We start from the raw sequence: 17,453 nt of genomic DNA, 5'->3' as shown, positions 1-17,453 counted from the left end.
CCACACAAGAGCACATCTTGGGGTATCCCTGGGAGAGGGACAGATAGTCATTGGCCCGGCCCAACAGCTTTTGGGGTTCAGTGACATAGTCCAAACTTTGAGGTCACTGTTCAGTTAAACTCTAGCTACTCATTAAACCTTAGAATTTGTCCTCTAAAAGAAATGTGCCAAGAGACAGCCTGGCAAGCATTTGATAAGCACCTCACCACCACAGACGCTGTTAAGATGGAGGAAGCGCTGGTCTACCTGGTGACAGGAGGATGTGGTTTCATTGGGGAGCACATTGTGGAGCTGCTGTGTAAGCAAGACTATGTCAGCGAAGTCCGGATCTTTGATTCCGCGACAACCGAGGAAGTGAAGAAATTTGCGAGGGGTAAGGAAATATCCTGTTCTGGTAATACCCTCTCTTCCTTTCCACTTATGCTGGGGACACCTAGATGTGGGGCATAGTATCAAATACAGGCATGGTGTAAGAATCTGATCAGAACTGACTACAACTAGAGTAACTTCCAGTGAAGCAAAGTTTAGCACAGGCCAGAAGCTATACCAAACAACGGACCTGTTTTGCCTCATCTCCTAGCCATGTTGCCTAGGACATTGGCTTTTCACCGATCCAGCCTATGGTTCCCCCTTAAAGTGTCTTACATACCCACCAGTTTCACCTCAGTTAAAAATGACTTCCTTACAAAATCAGCCATGAAAAATACAAACTGTGTGAAAGCACAGTTATTGACATCTTGCTTTAATTCTTCCTTTGTCATTATAAAATCAATTAATTAGAATAGAAAGATTATACAGTACTCCCATTGCAGTGAACAGTGTAGGGAGTGGAATAAACAAGTCACTTCCAAATGGTCTTTTAGTTTGTAATGATTTTGTTAGTGCTTTTCACATAGCTTGTTGCAAAACTAGGAGAAGAGCTAGATGAGTTGATGTAGCCCTTTGGAAGATTGCTCCGTAACCCAGGGTGCACAAGCCCCTGGTTGAGAACGACTGGCCCAGGGAAGTGAGAGCATTCTGGATAAAGCGTCCATTGCGATATGTAAGATGCGCATCCCCTGAGCCCAGTCACCAATGGAGGAGTCACCTAACAGGTTAAGTCTGCTGCAATAGTCTGGTTACCAGCTGGGCTGCACAACAGCAAGACAAACATCCTATCCAACAGCTGCATCCAAGAGGTGCAGGGACAAGGGTTGCGAGAATTGTTGGAGTGTCCCCCCACCCAGGCTCCCAGCCTTGCGCCCAGGGTCCCGGCTGCCTCCCCACATACAGGGAGCTCTGCAGCTGGCCCTGCAGCCAGTGTCTCAGCTGCTGGCATGTGTGCCTGGGGCTATGCTGATGGCCTGTGCCCAAGGTCCTGGCTGTTCCCCTGAATGCCAGGGGCTCTGCTGTTGGTTCTAGGCCTGGGATCTGGGCTGCTGGCTCTATGCACGGCAGGGTGGGGAGGGGGGCATGTTCCAGGTCCCAGCTGCACTCCAGAACTTTGCTCCCAACCTCAGCTGGGGGCAGGGTGCAAATAGGGATAAGAGGGAGAGACATCAGTACCCCCACTCTGAAAAATGTTCCTGCACCACGGCCCCATCCCAAGCAAAGTTCTCCCCTTAGGTACCAATAATAGACAGGTACCAAGACCATTAAATAAGTGAATGAAGCAATTGGAAGCAGCCTTCTATCAGCAACACCCTGTGCTTTTCCTGAGGAGCTAGAGATGACGTTTAATTAAACCGATCCACCCCAGGTATTGCTGCATGGCTGCCATTTCTTTTCAACTACAATAGGACACATGGAGAATACAGCACCTTTTACTGGACTCATGAGCATACCCATGCAGTGCAACATGCCCAGCACACAGTGCTTTGCATCCGTCTGTATTGGGCTTAACCCTGGGAGCTTCTGCTTATGCCCCACACGCTTTTTGCTCAGTAGCAGCTGGGAGTGTTTGCTTAGTACCTAGCAGAATCATGCCCTTTATTAATTTGTATAATTTGATTAGAAGCTTAGTGGTTTTTTTTTAAGTTTGAGGGCAGTGGGTGGTCTTGTTGCTTTGGTGAGAGACAGACAGATTGAATGCTCAGACAAAGGCCTGGCTGGGATGCTTTAGTTAGGGTTGGGTCTGCTTTGGGCAGGGGGCTGGACGTGATGACCTCCTGAGGATTCTATGACTCTATGACCAAGAGAAGACTCTGGGGGCACCCAAAAGGATAGCCAGGCATGGCTATGGGGACAGGAGTGTGTTTGTTAGCAGCATGTGGGCATCTGCTAGCAGTCATGACTACAACAAGACAGGGTTACTGGGACTACAGCGCACATCCCCCCAGGAAGCAGGAGTTGATGGCCTGTGTACATTTAACACTGAAATCCCCATGGCTGCAGTGCTCAGGGGGGTTGCGGGGGGGAAGCCACATGCTGGCGTACCCCAGCTATGCTGATCTAGCCACCCTGTGTAAGTCCAGGTATCATTTAGGGAAGTTGAGTTCCTACAATAAAAGAAAACCCCTTCCAGTATTGTACACAATGGGCTTACGTCAACATAGGTATGGCACTGTGGCAGCCATATTGTAAGCCTGGCCCAAGGCTGATAGAGAGCAGCAATCCATGGAGTTACGTCAGCATGGGCAGGAAACGGCCTGGGCCTGGCCACGGCTCTCCAGAGCTAGTAGGCCTTGGTGCCCCTCATCCCCTGGCCCCCACCTTGTGTTGGCCTTGACTCCTTTTGGCAGCTCATCAGCCCAGATTTTCGGCTCTCACCGGCATGTCATCAATGTTCAGGGCTGTCAACAGACTTCACTGCCGCCTGAGCAATGTGAGGAGGGCTCAGCTCTGGGCCCCCAGAAGGGGCGGGGCCTTAGATGTAAGGGGTGTGGCTAACCTCCCCCAGCCAGCCCTCAGCACCACCCGGACTATGCCACTCAGGGCTCCCTCAGTGATTTAAAGAGCCTGGGGCTCTGGCAGGGGCTGCAGTTGCACCCTGGTGCCCTGCACTCTTTTAAATTGCCCCGACCGGGAGGGGGAGGGGGAACTGCCTCCCTGCCCTGTCAGTGGCCCTGCCAAAGTTGCTTATGTTAGCAGAGATCAGAGATCCCGTTGAAGTACTGAGTCCCAGCTCAGGCGATTCCTACACTGTGTGTCAGAGTCTGACCAAAACAGCTCAGCGAGAAGTAGCATGGTTAGAAGTAATTCTGGGGCACTAAGGAAAATAAATCTCAGCACCACAGGTTCTCTAGCACAGTCACTTCCTCCCCTATCCTTATAGAGTGGACTTACTTGGGGCCTGATCCTGACAGCTCAGAGCACCTACAATTTCCATTAGGTCCCTGGAGCTGTGGGTGTTCTGGAGCCTCAGCATTAAGGCTCTAATGACACAAGCAGCTTCATTGCCCTGCAGCACTTGCCAACACAAACACACACACGTCTGCAGTGGCAAAAGGGAAAGACAATGGGGGAGAGCTCCTGCATTTTAAGACCTCACTCCCCCAGCTATGCTAAGCAGAGAAAAAGGTCCCTCCGCTGGTGCAATATATGAGAATTCATCTCCCTCTCGGGGGTGTCGTCTTTTTTGAAAGGTCAAATATGACTACCCTAACTATGGTGCCCTCTGAGGCCCATATCCCCAAGCTAAGGAGGTAGAACCTTTCCATGTGAAACTTCACCTGTTAATACCTTTCACCCATGTTAGAGACAGTCCAAGAAATACAGTGAGCCAGAAAAAAAAATCTTCTGAATTGTAACAGGGAAGGAGATTTCCCTAGATCATTTTAAACCAACCTGTTTTATTCTGTATGTTTTTAAACTATTTGTATAGAATAATATTTCCTTTCTACAGGACTCTAGTTGCTTCATCCCTGCTACGTTCTATAGAGCTTCTGCCATCAAGGAGCTCTGCTTCCCCCAACTTGCCAGCAATGGGGCCAATTAGCTGCTCACTTCTAGCTCTGTAGCTCTGTTGCATCAATTAATTAGTTCAGGTTTGTTTAGTACTATGCTATGCATGAGTAGTAGGTGTTTGTAATGCCAGACCTTTGTCTCAGCCCACAGTGCATGCAAGCCAGCATAGTTGTACAGGAGTCAAGGACTTACACATGCTGAGGTCTCAGGTTTCTGGGTATAGAAGACGTGGGACAACAGGCTGCCCTCACATGACAGATTCAGTGGAAGCCAATGGCAACGATTTAATTCGCCCATACAGATCAGAGTTTTATGTGCAGGATTCCCCTTCTGCGAGAAGATGCTCCTTTTTGTGTCTGCAACTAGAGTTAAATACTCCTTCCAGATACCACCCACGTGACAGTGATGAAAGGTGACATCCGAAACTATACTGGACTCCTTTCTGCCATGCGGGGCGTCCATGTGGTGATTCACACAGCTGCTGTGGTGGACTACACTGAGTCTGTGCCCTTTCAGATGATGGAGGAAGTCAATGTTGCTGGTAAGCGCTTTAAAGGAAGGAATTAAGTGATATTCACACATCATCTGCATGCAGTGTTGTGTAAGAGAATATGACGCGTATCCCCTTCAATGTGGACCTGTTTGGCTGGGGCTAACAAGCACCACCCAGACGGTAAATCAGAAAAGCGACCTAAAAAGTGACCTTTTCTTCATAGTAAGAAAGTGTCTCTTTTGGTCCTCTTGCCTTAGTTCAGACCAGACAGAGCTGTTTTCTGCCAATAGTACAAAGCTTTTACATGTGCAATACCGAGTTAATGTAGAGGGCCTGAGTTATACACAGATTAAGGCCTGAGTTACACACAGATTTTGCACTGGGATAATTATGTTGGTTGGGAGTGCATGTGATTTTTTTTGTAAACCAATATAGTTACAGGGCTATAAACATCTACAGCAGATGTAGTTATATTCCTATGTTATGCTTTATTAGTTATACTGTAATAGCATCTAGAAGCCCATTCATGGCCTATGACAACATGGAGTTAGGTCCTGTACAAAAAGATGGCCCCTGCTCCCAGCAGTTTACAGTTACTAGAATTAAGAAGACAAGGGAAGAAAGCTAATATAATCCTCATATGCAGGACCAAGGGACCCTTGAGTAGCTGTAGAAAAAGTATTTGACTCCGTATTTGGCACTAGTACCACCCACTTCTGGAATCCTGCAACCAGTTCTCCTGCCCATTGTTCAAGAAGAATGTTGATAAATTGGTGTCGGTTCACAGAAGAGCAATGAGAATGACTAAAGTGTTAGAAAACCTGCCCTAGTGTGATAGACTCAAAAAGCTCATTCTATTTAATTTAACAAAGGGATGGTTAAGGGGTGGCTTTTGATCACAGTCTGTAACAGAACCAGGCAAAATACAACCCCTGGGCCAGATCTGGCCTGCCAAAATGCTGGATTTGATTTATGGGCACAGCAGGGGCTTTACTGAGGTTCCCTGCCTGCCCTGTCCCTGAATGCAGTTCAGAGCAGCTCTCTGTGGTGCCCTATTTATCTGTAATGAGCTGCCAGCCTGTGGGAAAAGGAAGAGAAGCTTCCCACGCTGCCCCTGCTCCCAACAAAATCTTGCAGCTCCCATTGGCCAGTTTCCAGGCAACGGGAGTGGCCGTTTTGAAGAGCAGGCAGCACACAGCATACCCCTTCTCTAGGGCTCAGAGCTGCTCACAGATGCACATGGCCCCACAGCAGCTGCACTCAGCTGCCTGCTGAGACATAGAAGACAGGGAACCTTCTGAGCTGCTGACTGGGAGTCACCCAGGTAAATGTCTCCCGGCCTTCCTCTGGCACCCTAGTCCTGTCGTTATTCTGGAGTATAACTGTCCCTGCTAGCAGAGCCCTCCCTTTCTGTTTAATGAAAAACAATCAGATTCCAGGCACATCTCATTGCCCTGGCACAATCAAACCCTTGCCTTGCTTTAAGTTATGATCGGAAGAAGCTGCATACCAAATTTGGTAGTTCTAGCTCCTCTTGTTTAAACAGGAGGAGTTCTTGAACAAACAGACAGACACAGTAACAGACAAACTCTCTCAGATTTATGGTAGATAATGGGCTCCTTAATCTAGCAGAGAAAGATTCAACACAATTCAATGGCTGGAAATTGAAGTGAGATAAATTCAGACTGGAGACAAAGAATACTCTTTCAAAAAAACAATGGAACAATTTCCAAGGGTTGTGGAGGATTCACCATCCTTGACAATTTTAAAATCAAGGTTGAATATTTGTCTAACAGATTTGCTCTAGGAATTATTTTGGAGCGGTTGTCTGGACTGTAGGCCCAGCCAAAGGTTTTGTGGGGCCCAAGGCAACACATTGACAGAGGGGCCCTGCTGGTGGGAGCAAAAGGCTCTGAAAGTGTGGGGCCCATGGCAGCCATCTTGCTTGCCTTGCCTGATGGCTGAACCTGATGGTCCTGCTTAGGTCAGACTAAGATAATCACAATGGTTCCTCCTGGCCTTGGACACTGGAAAAAAGCTATTCTGGTATATGTACATTTATGCCAGTATAACTGTATTCATAATGGTACCTCTTTAGTTATACCAGTCTAGTTAAAGGGTACAATCTCATGTATAGACAAAGCCTTACCTACATGTGAGACTGTTCTTAGTGTGTTCTCCCTGGCCACATCTACACTGCAGAGAGCTTTCGAAAGAAGTTCTTCCAGAAGATCTCTTCTGAAAAAACTTCGTTCAAAAGTGTGCGTCCACACACAAAAAAGCAGATTGAAATATTGATCCACTCTTTCAAGAGAAAGGGCCAGGCTGGAAAAATCTGGCGCTGCTCATAGGACTGCTCTTTCAAAGAAAGGGCCCACGTTTTTTCAAAAGCTTTTGAAAGGAGGTGCTCTTCCTGATCCGGGAGCAGAAGAGGGCTTCCAGAAAAAGATCTGACTTCTTTCAATTTCAGATCAAAAGAACCCATTTTGTGTATGGACGCTCTGTGAGTTCTTTTGAAAAAGGGCCTGATTTTCTGAAAGATCTTGCTAATTTAGAGGGCAATATTCAGTGTCAAATAGGGTGGCAAAATCTGACCTTGTGTTTGGATCATTGTTTATGTTTTTCATATTGCTGAGGACTCTTTGCAACAGGGTTAGAACCATGGGTAGAGTTGCTACCTCTGAGTTATAACTCCATCCCCACTCTCCTTCCCAGCACATCCAGGATGGTCCAAAACCTATAAAACCTGACAACTGGTAGGGTGAATATGAATTGAGCATCCTTACAGATTCCTGGGATAGGTATCTCCAAAAGGAATGATCCTGGGAAAACCTGGACAGGTGGCAACCCTAAACAAGTAGATTTTGTTTGTTTGTTTGTTTTACCCCACCCTACCAGCGTACACAAAGTCAACCATGGTGAGTATTCAGTATGAGTTTGCAAACTACCAAAGTAGTGGAGACAAAGTTTTAAATACACAGTATCTAATAAGAAAGTTTTTGCTCTTTCCAAATATCTGAAAACCAACTGAGGCTCCCGTTCACTGGTAAATTTCAAGTTTCCACTCTGCCCCAATGTTGGTAGACACTCAGGTCAAGTCACATTAAAATTTTCAAGGGTACCCACCCTTGTTCCCTCTGATTTTTGCCAGCTATAGGTAGAATAAATTGTGTTATGTACACCAAGTTGTGTGCAAATGTGCACCACCAGTAGAAACACATGCTGGCAGTTGTGGGTGGCAGTGGGTGCTCTGCTAATCAGCTGGGTGGCACCTGAATGTCCTCTGGGCAGTTACCCAAGCTCTCCTCTTACCGGGAACACTGGTAGCCACCAGCCCCATATCTGGTGAGCTGGCCAAGACTGAGTGATTGTGCCTGAATATCTGAGCATGGTGACCCTAGACCTTGTTGTGGCTTTGCAATGAGGCCCATCCATGAGAAACCTTCTGGACCATAATTCTGAATATTTGGCTTTGCTAATACATCACGGGCCAATCCAATAAAGGTTATTAATTATTCATCATTCCTGACATGCTCCCCAGGTACTGAAAATGTTCTGAAGGCCTGCTGCACCCTGAGCATCCCATATGTTGTCTATACCGGCTCCATCAGTGCTGTGGGGCCCAATACTCGAGGAGACCCCTTGGTCAGGTGAGCAGTGCGCAGGCTGGTTGCATCTCTCTGGTATGTCCAATGACTAAGAGAAGAGCTATAGAGCCGCAGCCAGTATGGGGATTTTTTCTGGGACACAAGTGGGAAAGGGGTTTTCTGTCCACGGTGATTCCCTTTCTGCCAGGGGCTTCTCCTTGAGCAATTACAGACTCAAACATGGCCTAAGCATGACACCAATGGATAAAACAGCAGAATAAAAAGTTCGCCAAGTGGAGTTTGAGCTATGAATAAGTATGACTATCTGCTCTTTCCATCAACTTTATGGACCTGTTCTCCTTGACCTTATGACTACACCTGTGCCATTGCTAGGACTTGATTCTACTTCTATTGAAATCAATAGTAGTTTTGGATCAGGGCAAATGGAAAAATTTGCAAATGTGCCAAAGTTAGTAAAGAGCCCTAGACTACATTTTCAGCAGTGATAGGCCCTTAGGTTCCCATGTTCCACTCACTTTTAATGACAGGCTAACAATTTCCATATGCACCCAAGTGACTTAGGAGCTCAAGTCCCATTCATTGACTTTCAGTAGGTCTTAGGTGCTTTTGCAAATGTTACTCCAAACCTTCTTTAAGGGGGTGGCTCAGTGACATGTAATAATGCCCAAATGGAACAGAGCAAAACTCCATCTTGCCTGGTATCCTGTAAACTTGAAAGGCGGTTTGCCTTAAAATAAACACACAATGCTTCCCCACCCCAATCCAAACAGAGTAAAAAAAACTATCCCAGCAGCCAGAGACCCTAATTAATTTAACTTGGTACCTTCTGAGTCACGTACCATGGGTCAGCGCAAATAGGAAAGTCTCCTATCGCTGGTAAAACCCCAGAGTAATTCAATAAAAGCAAGACGTGTGTAAAGGGAGAGAAGAATAAGGCCCATGATCTGAAAATGGACCAGGTGTCTCTTCATAGAGTCCAGCAGGGGGGACTGGAAAGCTGTGGAGTAGGGCCACGGTCTTCACACGGAAAACACATGCAATGCAGCGTCCCTGCATCTCTGTCTTCTCCTTCTTATCCCCCTCTCTGCACTTCTCTCTCCCAGCTCAGGCAGCAGCCCAGCCCTGCTTTGCTCTTCTCTGCCCTCTTCCCCCATCATTCAGGATGTAATTATATCCAACTCCCTCCTACATCCAGGTGAACTGACACAGACAAAGCCTGATTATTCTCTGGAGAGTGTGATGGGTGTGGGGATAATGCTAACACCTCAGCATCCGACAATAATAGAAAATGCCTCTGTCAGTCTCAATGCCTCTGAGACAGCTACCACGGAGATACCTTCTGACAATGCCGCTCCAATCTCATTAGTGTTCAGTTATCTGTGATCATTGTGAAAAGCAAGAACATTACTCTGAGCTCTTTGTTAGGAGCAAGCTCTGAGTAGGGGGAAGGGAAGAACGCCAAGCAGTGCACTGCAGTTCAAGAACCACAAGCCCATTACCCTTGGTGGAGCGGTTTCTTGTACAGTGAAAAAGATTTGCAGATATGGACAGGAAGTAATTAAAATTTGAACTTCCAGATAAACCTCCTAATTGTCCTGGCCTTCAGAGGCACCTATGAGCGGGGATGAATTATGCCCTACAAATTTTTGCTCTGTGCGTTTTCTAGTTCACTTGTCCTGTGCATCACACATAGATGGGATAGAGAGGATCGACTTGCGATAAAAGGTCTGAGCAGGGAGAACTGAGTTTTTATTTCTGACTCTTATTGTTTATTTGTGCTATGGCAGCATCTGGTGGTCCCAACTGACCCTGCTGTGTGACATAACAAAGGAAAGGGGCAAGCCAGGCAGTATTGCTATTCCATTTGATAGGTGGAGAGCTGGGGCATGAAAAGAGCAAGTAATTTGCCCCAGGTCACACAACGTCTGTGCAGAGCTATATCCTGAACCCCAATATCCTGAAATCCAATCCACTGCCTTGATCAGATCACCTTCCTATGGCCAGACATTTAGTGAGAGATCTTGTGGCAAGCCCTTAACTTCAGGGTCTTGCTTTCCCCATCTGTGAAGTAGGCACACTAATACTGTACTAGGAAGGGAAATGCTGATACTTAGTGCATTCTTAGGCTACTGTGCTTTAAGATCACTAGATGCTATTATTGGAGCTGAGCCTTAATTTGTGACACTTGTTTACCAACCTGCAGTGTTGGAATTCTCTCCCCGGCCCCTTTGCTCACATACGCGTGAGGCTTGATATATACTAGGCAGGTAAGTCAATTGCAGATAGACAATTCTAGCTACAGCAATTGCATAGCTGGAATCGACTTATCTGCAATCGACTTACATGGCCATCCTCACTAAGCAAGGTTGATGGGAGAGTTTCTCCTGTTGACCTCCTTTACTCGCAATGGGAGGAGTACAGTGCCGACTCCTGATAGGTTGATTTCATGCGTCTCCACCAGGTGTGCAAAATCAAACTCCGGAAGATTGGCCCTGAGCAGGTTGATCTTCCAGGTACAGTAGACGTGGCCTGAGTTTTTTGCATTTTTTTAGGCCACTGAGAAGGTCTTGTCTCCTCTCTTTTTGTTACCTGTTGGGAGCAGAAGCCGATGTGACTCTTGGGTTTTATTTTCATTTCTAAATACCCTGCCCTATACTAAACATTGCACCTGTGTCCAGAGACACTGTTCCTACTTCACTGACTCTGAGGCCAGTTTGGGTCACGGGGTTAAATTCCAGCAGCTTTGAAAAGCAACTTTGAAAAGTCTGTAGCTAGAGAAAGACAGAGGCCACCCAGAGCCTGCATTTTAGGCCTCAGAGGCCTTTGGGGTTCTATAATTGACAGCACGTGCCATAGAACTGGATAACTGAGAAATCTGATATGGGTTCAGTTCTGTGAGGTGCTGAGTATCCTCCTCACCCACAGAACCCTGGGGGAGAAGAGAGCCCTCAGTACTGGGCAGGATTCTAAAGGCCAGATTTTCAGATGGACACTCAGGTATAAAGTTGAATTTAATAAAGTCAAATTTTTAACACTGATCGAGGTTGAGTGTCCTGACCAACTAAGAAAGCCAATTTAGTGCATTTTGCCCCCATTGCATTTTGGGATTTTGTGCTAGTGTCTTATGGGGAAAAAAGTCACTGCAAGTGTTTCTGTACTGATGGACAGACTGAGGCTGCATCTTACTATGAGCTAAAATCGAATTCATTAAAATCAATTTACTAACTCTGTGTTTTATCAATTCACTGTCATGTTCTGCAGCATTTGCCCTCTGCTAAAGGCAACAGACATGCAGCAGGAAGGACCAATGTCTAGCTTCCCAGTAAACACAGCAAAAACAGCATGTCCATATACACTAAATCCTAATGGATGATACCCACTTAGTGCTCCAGATGAAAGCAAAATTTCTCCACTCTTCCACCTCTTAAGATCTCTCCCTCGCTAAAATTCTTTCCGGCCATCACAATGCTAAGCCTCATTGCTAGCATCTGTCACTAGCTAAGCCAGGTGATTGTGTACAACACTCCAAAGTTCTGGTTACTGCAGGAGGTCATGTTGCTGATTATTCTATGGTTCTTTCATCCCAGCAAGCTGTGGGTCTCCCCCTCCTTCACTCAGTAGTAAGTTAAGAGCCACAGTAAGCCTGGGGCATGTGCTTCTCCTTTTAAAACTACAGTCTGCATCCATCTGGGCCTGTTCCCTGCAACTACAGAAAGGTCCTTGCTACAGGCAGACAGCTGGAACTTCTTTGCTCTCCTCTGAAGAAAAGGATTTGCCAATGATAAACTTAAGAGTAACTCCTGTATAAACCAATTTGATACTAACTCTTCCATGCAGCCATCTAATACCATCCACATCCCCCTCAGATGCCTATTATGCTTGCAAATGCCATATAGTTACAATTAACAGTATCAGAAAATTAAACAGCAATGATTCCTTCTAATTTACGTCAAGTAATAGACTCGTCTTTCTCTTTTAGCAAGGGGTGAGCTAGAATGGCTTGATTTTTCTGCCTTTTATTTTCATTGGCTATATATAGCCATTTGTGGGTTGGTAGAAAAGCCAAATCTATTGTTTGCAGAGGTGTCTAGTTCTGTAGAAATATTATTTGCTTCAGTCATTTTGTGTTGTGGCAGGGAGATACACAGATTAATTAGACATGGGCAAACCATATCTAAGGAAAAATGAGAACAAATCGGGAATAATACAGCCCCATGAATGAGCTGTGTAGTGTTAAAAAATAGTTAACAGTCTGGGCTGTTTGGGACCTCATGGTTCCCCAGTACTTATCAGGCCCTCATTCTCCCACACTGCAGGCAGTCATGTCATTTATAGCCAGGGGCAACATGTTACCTAGAACCATGGGGTCCAACCAGTCCTGTAGTGAATTAACCACGTTATTCTGAAAATATATTTGTTATTCAAAACCACTAGCTGCACTGAAACAGCCAAATGACCACATGTGGCTAGTGCTTAGCGTGTTGGACCTTGAAGTTTTGTAATACCCTGATCGCTTACTGCTTCTTTTCCTTTATCTCAGAGGAACGGAAGACACCATGTACAGTGGGGAAGTGGAACTGCCTTATGGGAAGACTAAAGCCAAGGCAGAAAAATTAGTACTTGAAGCCAATGGAAAAGAGGTACAAAAGTTGCCCGTCAGCCTTAGTACCATACCACAACCTTTATAGAATAAGAGAGCCTATGATTCTCATAATGCAATCATTCTGCTTGTAACTGACCAACTATAAACAGCTGCAGCTTTCTTTTCACATACAAGAGCCCTGCACTGATTTCTGTTGGGTGCTCCTACAGCATTGTAAAGCTCCAAGGTCCAGATTTCTCAAAGCACTTTAAGCAGATGCATAAATCCCATGCTAATGAATGCCACATATGACTTAAAAACTTACATGTGGTCTGTGTTAAATTATGAACATTGAAGCATGAACAGTCAAGCAATCAGTTATAAAGAAACAACAGTCCTTCAAATTATGGCCTGTTAGAAAAATTCTGAGCCTATCATGTATGGACCACGTAAGTAGTGAATGAGTACTGGAGCTAACTGGAACTCACAAAATGCTAGGTAGAGATGTTATGAAAAGAAATAATTGATTTATAAGGCATATTTTAAGAGGCTTAGTGAGTGATTCATGTTTACAAGCACTGGAAGGGAAAGCTGATGGCAGAATAATATGCAACAGAAAAAAGATCTTGGCTAAACAATGTGGTTCCCTAAATGGATCATCAGAACTATTTATTCACAAAGAAATAAGCAGGGGCTTGTACAGAATGGGCATGGTTGCAAGTCTCCAGTAACAGAGATGTCTCATAGGAAGAGAACATTAGATAAGTATACGCATAAGTGCTTTGTTGAATCAGGGCCCAAGAGACCATGTTTACCTAACTACCCCATCTAAGGCTACATATACACTAGACAAACTAAGCCAACCACAGACAGGCAATTCTAGCTAGGGCAATTGCATAGCTAAAATCGTATCTGCGCTCGGCTTACTTGGCTGTCCACACGGGGGAAGGTTGATGGGAGAGTTTCTCCTGTTGACCTCCCTTACACCTCACGTCTAGCAAAGATTACAGGAGTTAATTGCAACCTCTGGAAGGCTGATTTCATGTGTCCATTCTAGATGCACGAAACTGAACCTCAGAAGATCACCCCCGAGCAGGTCAATCCTCCAGGCTAGTGTAGATGTAGCCTTAGTGGATATTCAGAAGTACCTAAGTGAGACGGGAGCTAAGACCTGTTTCTAGAGGTCTGTCCACACCGCACATCGTGCCTATGCTCTAACTCAGGTTTGAGCCCATGCCCCTCTTCTGTCCACACACAAATTGGTCTGACTTGGGTCAGCAAGTACTGAGGACCGAGGTTCACAGAGAGTTGGGTCAGAGCCAGAGTCCTGCTGTGACTGGGGTCATTCCAGTCACAGACCCAAATCAGAAGGTCTGCCCAGCACAATGTGGATGTCTTATAGCATGGCTGAGAGACTCAGTCCAGCAGTTGTAATCTTGCAGATGACCTGGGCTTAGGGTGCTGTGTGCACATCCCTTAGTTACTGTGGAACCTAAGTCCAATTGACTTTCAGAGACTTGGGTGTTTTAGTGGGCGTGAGGCACCTGGGGACTTTTGAAAATCCTACGGGATGTATCCTTAGGCACCTCATGCCCTTTGCAAACCAAGTGCCCAAATTATTGTTGAAAACGGAACTTCATAATACATGTTGTCAAAAGTGTCTGAGCTGTTGAGTAGTCTCTATGTCCACAAGTCACTGGTTTGTATTTCAAAATCACAAAAATACTTTGGAAGAGCTCACCTTCAGATTCACAGCCTGCTAACATGCTGCAGGAAGAAGAACTCTGTACAGACATGAAAGCTCGTCTCTCTCACCAACTGGGACATGTCTACCTGAGCACTTAGTCGACAAAGCCTTTGTTGTTTGCAGGTACTCAAAATACTCCTCCCCCCTACCACGAACAACAAAGTTTTACCCCAGCTAGTGAAAATGCGACCAGTGCTGTGTTGACAGGAGGGCTCTCCTGCTGACAGAGAGCGCCCCTTCACAGGGGACAAAAGTATTTTGTCAGCCTTGAAGTAGCCATGTCACTATAAGCTGGGCAGTATAAATATACCTGATCAGAATTTGGTCCAATAAAAGCATTACCTCGCCTGCCTTTGCTATCAAACGTTGTGTTGATTTTACAGCTAAGCAATGGTGGCAAACTTGCAACATGCATCATCCGTCCAAATACAGTTTATGGGGAGAAGTCACATAGTCTAAAGCATTCATATACCATTGCCAAAGCCAAAGGTGTGATGGACTACATAGAACCTGAAGATACAGAGCGTAATAACAGCTATGTAGGTGAGTAGGTTTCTTTGATTCCTTTACATGCTTTTATCAGACTATTTTTAAAGGGCTAGTTTGCTTTTTAGCTATAGGACTTTTACACAACCCAGGCGTAACTCTGATTCTGCCCAGGCCACTGCTATTGCTCTAGCCCCTGCCCCGCTGATGCAGGTTAGGCCCTACCCCTGGGGATCTCTGATCCTGCAACATCCATGGTTATGCTGGATAATAGATGTTGCCAGATGAGAGAATTCTGGATTTAAGAGGTTGAACCTGTATTTGTTTAGTTTGAAAAGTTCTCCCCACTTCTTTTTACCAACTGCATTTAGCTGGCAGGGGCGGGGGGGAAGGGGAGAAAACAACCAGATGTATTTATAAAGTTTGGACATTTTCCTTGTGCAAGGAAGAGGCTGGACGGATTTAACAGGGATTGAAGCAATAGGATCCTATGGAAGTTTGAAAAGATTCTGTACAAAAGCCAATGGAATTTACTAGGAAAGAGTTCCCTCATAATGGTATGTTGATCCAGTCAATATCAGAGATATAATTCTTGAGTAAGTCTTCCAGATTTTTAGAGTAGAGTAATCTCTATGAAACCTTCTTACATGCCCATAGGAATTTTTTTCCCATATGGATGGAATTGCAGTGGTTTGAAACCACTGCTGGAAGAGTCAGGCCAAATAGGTGAGGTGACTTTTTCAAGGACAGCAGAGTCTGGAATACAGCCACCATGTCCTGATTCATACTCACCTATCTCTGACTTCAAAAATATAGCCCTTTGATTCCCCATGAACCACAATATCACAATGGACACTCCTTGCCCATCTAAAAATGAGGACCAGAAATTGAAAGCACTTTGGAAATATCAGATAATTACCAAGTCTGGTCAAAGTAAGTTTGGGTGACAAAAGTGAGGCAAGATGGGAAAGGATGTTCAAATTATGAAACCTGAGGATGTGGGGCATGGATTCAATCTAATGTAGAAAGCTCTTGTAAGCAGTGGACTGAGCTTGCCCCTCATCCACACCTCCTCTTCCTTCTTCTTCTCCAGGGAATGTTGCATGGATGCATGTGCTTGCAGCCCGGAACCTGCAGCTGAAACCAGATGTACTTGCTGGGCAAGTGTATTATTGCTATGATGACACCCCGTTTAGGAAAGGCTTCCTGGTGGTCTATCAGCTGTTATCAGGGGCAGACCCATCAATAAGGCTGGGCTCACGCATACCTTACTGGAAGCTGTGGTTACAAATACACTTTTATAGGCTAATGAAGATCCTTTTATATCCCCTTTGGAAAACACGTCCCATCCTAAATTTCCCTGTGCTTAATGTAATGAACATCACTTTCTCCACTGAGACAGACAAAGCCTTCAGGCATTTTGGGTACAAACCCTTCTATAGCTGGGAAGAGAGTAAACACCATACTACTGAGTGGTTAAGTAAGCTACAGTGAACACTCAGGTTCCCATCATCCCCATGGGAAGGAGACCTAGGTGGCACTTTTAACATAAAGAGATCATACCCCCTTGAGTGAGTTCCATCTGCATAACTCTCCCACTAGAAACCCAGTGGGGACCATCAACTCACTACACCTAGACAAACACAGAACACTGACTTTCCAGCTACTATGCTGTATCGCTTCTCCACTCCCCTTCCGCATATGTTGAATAACCATTTTCTGTTTGACAATAACCAGCTGCAGCTGCAGCTGCAGACATGTGCCTTGTCCCACAGTCGCTACTCAGTGCAGTAGCCCCATTGCCATTCTGGCATTTCACTGGTGCAAGGAATCCAAGGTGAGAGCTGAGTTTTGTAAGGCTGAATTGAATCTTTGTGCAAAATTATTTTCAGTAACCAATTTAATTCCATGTCATGAATACAGTACATCCTTTTCAACAGCAGAATTTAAAGTGATCTTGAATAACCCTTCTTTAGTTATGGGACTGTCTTTCTTTTAGTTACACACTCAATATGTTTTTAGTGGATAATTCTTAGGTGGATGAGGAGAACTCTGAATTTTAGGGTTAATATATAAAATGATATATAGGTTTTTCATTACTAGCCTTACAGCTTTCATATATGCCTTCCCCAAGACCCTGCCTGCCACTCTGAGCTTGTACAACATTAAATCTTAAAACAAACAAACAAACAAAAAAACCCCTAACATTATAATAAACACAAAAGTTACCTTACAATATGTCTTGAAGTGACGATCTGTCAGTTTCATTGCTGTCTAATGTATATGGTTTGATATTGGTGCTTATAGACTGTGTTGGATGTCTTTTGCAACTTGACTAAAAATTACAGGTTATTTTGCACTTCTCTGGCAGTATAATACCACCTTAGAATGGGTGCACTTGTAATTTAGTCCCATATAAAGGCTCCTGTTAAAGAGTGGTGTAAAGGATCCTGGGTGTAAATAAGAATAAGGCCCTAAAGGGTCTGGCTTACATTAAATAATGCCCTTACATGCAGAGTTCATAGAGGGAAGGGGCAATTTTATCCCATCTGACTGTGTTTGACTATGTAGGACATCTAGGAAAATAACATGATCTTCTGCTTGAAAATTCCTGCGATGACGGGGCAGGCAGACATCTGGAATTTGGAGTTG

The 17,453-nt window shown here is 45.1% G+C and overlaps 1 protein-coding gene across 1 annotated transcript; it reads left to right on the top strand.

The window, feature by feature from the left end:
- The first annotated feature begins 221 nt into the window (after positions 1 to 221).
- LOC142023280 (3 beta-hydroxysteroid dehydrogenase type 7-like) lies at positions 222 to 17,037 on the top strand. Its single transcript, XM_075014068.1, has 6 exons — positions 222 to 373; positions 4,271 to 4,426; positions 7,920 to 8,028; positions 12,527 to 12,626; positions 14,699 to 14,858; positions 15,895 to 17,037. Exons 1-6 carry the CDS (start codon positions 226 to 228, stop codon positions 16,293 to 16,295), a joined length of 1,074 nt encoding a protein of 357 aa, XP_074870169.1. The 5' UTR covers positions 222 to 225; the 3' UTR covers positions 16,296 to 17,037.
- The last annotated feature ends 416 nt before the right edge of the window (positions 17,038 to 17,453 follow it).

The sequence above is a fragment of the Carettochelys insculpta genome, chromosome 19 (genome assembly GCF_033958435.1).
Source record: "Carettochelys insculpta isolate YL-2023 chromosome 19, ASM3395843v1, whole genome shotgun sequence".
NCBI classification, from domain to species: Eukaryota; Metazoa; Chordata; order Testudines; family Carettochelyidae; genus Carettochelys; species Carettochelys insculpta.
Note: the sequence above shows the minus strand (reverse complement) of the source record. Positions and strands in the feature narration are given on the sequence as shown.